This window comes from Ochotona curzoniae, unplaced genomic scaffold, assembly GCF_017591425.1.
Source record: "Ochotona curzoniae isolate NIBS_2020 unplaced genomic scaffold, NIBS_Ocur_1.0 contig_293, whole genome shotgun sequence".
Lineage (NCBI taxonomy): Eukaryota > Metazoa > Chordata > Mammalia > Lagomorpha > Ochotonidae > Ochotona > Ochotona curzoniae.
In genome coordinates this window covers 2,609,209-2,613,056 of record NW_024465655.1, presented here as the reverse complement: position 1 = coordinate 2,613,056, position 3,848 = coordinate 2,609,209, and the positions used below count along the sequence as shown (strand labels likewise).

The following is a 3,848-nucleotide window of genomic DNA, read 5'->3' as shown; positions in this document are numbered from 1 at the left end:
GCAGTAATTAAGGCTTTAGAGATACCAACGACAAGGGTGACACGCTGAAGAGATGCCAAGGGCATCAAATTCAACGCCGATGACGTTGGATAAGTCAGGTGTGGAAGGGGGCTATGTGGTATTCCTATGATTGGCACCTGCAGGAATGGCAGGGACATCCACCCAGCTAGAGGATGCGGGAGGCTGAGCAACATGGAGAAGATCTGTCTGAACTTGCTGAGGCTCACAGCTGGCATTGAATTGATTCTGTGCTGCATTTGTTACTCATTCTTTTTCATGCTGTGTTCTGTCCCTAGGTGGAGTCTAATCTTTCTGAGGTCCTGGATCATGTTAGCTACTGTTGAGTCTGTCCCAGCGTCTTTAACTCATTACCCTCATCTGCGGGACCACCCTGCCAAGCAGGCACCCGAGCCTCAGGATGGAGCTTATGAGCAGCTGTAAGCCATTTTGCCTTCACCCTTGAACCTGCAGGAGTTTCAGTGGGGCCCAAGTTCACCCTGAAGATGTGCTTGCCTGCCGAGGGAAGCTGAGCACCTGAGGTGACACTGCCTTTTTCTGGAAGGGAGGAATAGGCTAGCATGTTACAGCCAGAGGTTGTGGAACAGGGGGTAGTGACTACACCCTGGGACACCTCCTCCCCACACCCTGCAGTCCCTATTAATTTTTTCAAAGGGACTAAATCATTCCCTTCAGATGAAGACAACCTTTCTGAAATAAATACGTTCTTGAAATAAATGAAGACAAAATGTACAGGGATTTCTAGGAGAAGAATGAGGTGGTGTGAGTCTGCTGCCCGGGTGTTACCACTGCAACAGAGAAAACTCCCCGCCCTCCCTTTTTTTTTTCTTTCTTTGTCTTCGCCTGAATGGTGTTCTTTGCTCTTAAGTTAACTCATGCCCTGGACGTGGTCCAAGTACATTTTGTTTCTTGATTTCCAGCCAGGCTTCTCTCAGTTGTGGTGTACTCTCTTCTTCCCCTCCCCTCCTGCCCCTGTCCCCTTCTCCCTTTCGATAATCAGTTCATCTTTTTCATGTGACTGAGCTGCTGCGGGGGACAGCCCACGACTATGTTTTGGGAGTAATGAGTGGATGTGGGAGAGGCTACTCGCAGAGTGGAACCAGAAAGACTCTCTCCTCCGTGTGGAGCCAGCCCCCTCCCTCAGCACCGGCCTGAAGGCAACTGAAGCAGAAAGCATTTGTACTCTGCCCCCTGCCAAATGGCTTCCAGATGTGCAAGTCCTAGCCTCCTGCTGCACTCTGTAGCCCTGCCAAGGCGCATCTGCAGATTCCTAGCTCACAGGAAACTTGAAAGAGTGTCTTTGACAACGTCTTCCAGCTTTTCCCAGCTCTCCCCTCTGCTTGCTCGGATTTTACCCTCTATTTCCTCTCCTCCCTGGAACAACAACCTGAGAGAGGTGCTGCTTTGTAGATCCATGCACCGGATACCTGCTTGTCCCTCTTGTTCCAGGGCCTGACTTTGACCTTGGCACCACTGGGATCATAGAAAAACCTGATTGGCTTGCTCAGGGAGAAAAGGACTAAGGTTTTCCTTTGGGTGGGTGCCAGTCGGCCTGTTGCAGAGGGCAGTTTTGGCTGTGAGGGCAGTCCCAGAAGAGCTCTGAGTGTAAAAGTCTGAATCACCATGGAGTTGACCGCTGTTATGTTCTGAAGAGAAGACAGGATCTACTCTTACAGGGAATTATTAGACATACACGTGCAATGTCTTGGAAGAAAAAAAAGGCAAATATCTCTAAAATGAGCAATGTTTATGTATTTATCAAGATGAGCTCCTTGCCTTCTCTCATTCCACAAGCACATCACCCATCAGGATGAGAAATCAGATACCAGAAGAGGACTTTTATAACATTGGACTTCAAGGAGAAAAAGAGTTTCTGGAGACCCGTCTGATGGAGGCCCCCACACTCTTTGGAAATGGCTTGAGTCACGGAAGCATGACCTTCATTTTGCATGCCTTCACATGGACCCTAAACTCTCCCCAGCTCCCATTCTAGGGGACATGAATAGGGACAAGGCTTAAAATCTGAAAGAGCAAAAGAGGGTGTTCTGTGCAAGGCAGTAGAGTTGAGTGGACCTGAGGTGGAGCAGTTACAAATGAGCTATCCCATCCCACTGGGACCTCCTTCCGAGCCCTTGCACAAAGACCTTCCTGGCAGGCAGCAGAATAAGTTGGGTTAACAAATTCTCCCACGGTGGGACTAATGTGACTTGACAGGGAACCTTCTGGTCCCTAGGTAAAACTTTCTTGCCTTATTATGTGCAGAATATAATAGTGTGCTACGTTTACATTTTGCTTTGTGATTTATGTCCCCAGAACTCCGGCTGCTGACTCTTTAAGTCCTAAGACATGATTGGGTGCTTACATAATAGGCTGTTCATGTAAAGCACGTGCACACACATACACCCTCCCCACAGAACACAGCAGTTTCATATTTCAAACAGGGTTAGCTTCAGAAAAACAAAAAGGAGGAGAAGATAGTGGTCTTGAAATTCCTCTCCTCCATCCACATCTTTCCTTACAGCTTCTATAAAGCCATTTGAACAATCCGACTGCCATATTAGCTTCTCTCTGGAGAGTAGACTTGTAGGTGCTTTCATATAAGAGTGAGGGGGCTTCATGAAGGGGTGGGGGGCTTAGTGAAGGCGCGTCCCGTAGGCACCCCGCCAGGCGCGCTTCCTGCCGCCAAGATGCCCAAGAGGAAGGTCAGTTCTGCCGAAGGGGAGGCCAAGGAGGAGCCCAAGAAGAAATCGGCCAGGTTGTTGGCTACACCGGCTCCTGCAAAGGTGGATGCGAAGCCCAAGAAGGCAGCCAGCATGAAGAAGCCGTCGGACAAGAAGGTGCAGGCCAAGGGCGGGAGAGGGGCAAAGGGCAAGCAGGCCGAGCTGGCCAACGAGGAAACGAAGGAAGACGCGCCCACGAAAAACGGAGACGCCAAAAACGAGGAGAGTCCCGCCTCTGACGAAGCCCAGGAGAAGGAAGCCAAGTCCGATTAACGCCACACACCATGTCTTATCAGTGCTCCCAGTCTCCCTTCTTGTACAATCAGGAAGAATATTTTTATCAACTCTTTTGTACATGCAAGTTTTTTTAGTAGCTCTAGAAACATTTTTAAGAAGCAGGGAAGCCCACCTCAACCCATTTTTTAAGTGTAAATTTTTTAAAGATCACTGCTGGTTGTTTATTTATTTATTTATTTTTTTTTGGTACAACCAGAAACCAGTGGGATATTGAATTAGGGGAGGCTCTGCCTGTCTGGGTGTCAGCTTCCCATTCCATAGGTTTTTATATCCTATCCATATAGGCTTTTATATCCTACAACATACTGCATACCAAATGGCAATTTGGAGTCACTGTTGTGCATTTCATCTGTCTTGGAAATTTTCAATTGCTTCTCCCGTGTTGGTCAGTAGAGCTGTTTCCTACAGTGAACCACTCCTTGTTGCTGTGTCAGAAACGTGCACACCCTGTTACACCTTTGGCTGTGGGAGCCCAGGGTTCCTAATCGTTAACGTGCTGTGAAAGACTGAAGACTTGCGTGTCGTGTATATGATGTTCAGTTTTGAGTGGGTGGGATTCATGTGACAGCAACTGCAGACACTGGTACTTGGTAGCCTCTTCCAGAAGGGCTGCCTCCAAATTCAAAGCTGGAACTTCAAAAATGCCACTTCATGGCTTGTTAGACTCTTTGTGCTACGTATGTTAAGCATTGTGTACAAATGGAAATGTCCGTGTACTGATTCTCGACACCAATAAAATCTCAGTCGTGAAAAAAAAAAAAGAGTGGTAAAATTTTTGCTTTGCATGTGCTGCGATCTGATATGGGCACTGGT

General features: G+C 48.0%; 1 protein-coding gene across 1 annotated transcript; it reads left to right on the top strand.

Moving 5' to 3' along the window:
• The first annotated feature begins 2,705 nt into the window (after nucleotides 1-2,705).
• On the top strand, nucleotides 2,706-3,011 carry LOC121155644 (non-histone chromosomal protein HMG-14-like). The gene has a single exon (XM_040979090.1). The coding sequence runs from the start codon at nucleotides 2,706-2,708 to the stop codon at nucleotides 3,009-3,011; it is 306 nt and encodes a 101-aa protein (XP_040835024.1).
• Nucleotides 3,012-3,848: the final 837 nt, after the last annotated feature.

What these genes read in the sequence shown, in the direction of transcription:
- LOC121155644 (XM_040979090.1), top strand. Translation starts at nt 2,706, where the DNA reads ATGCCCAAGAGGAAGGTCAGTTCTGCCGAAGGGGAGGCCAAGGAGGAG.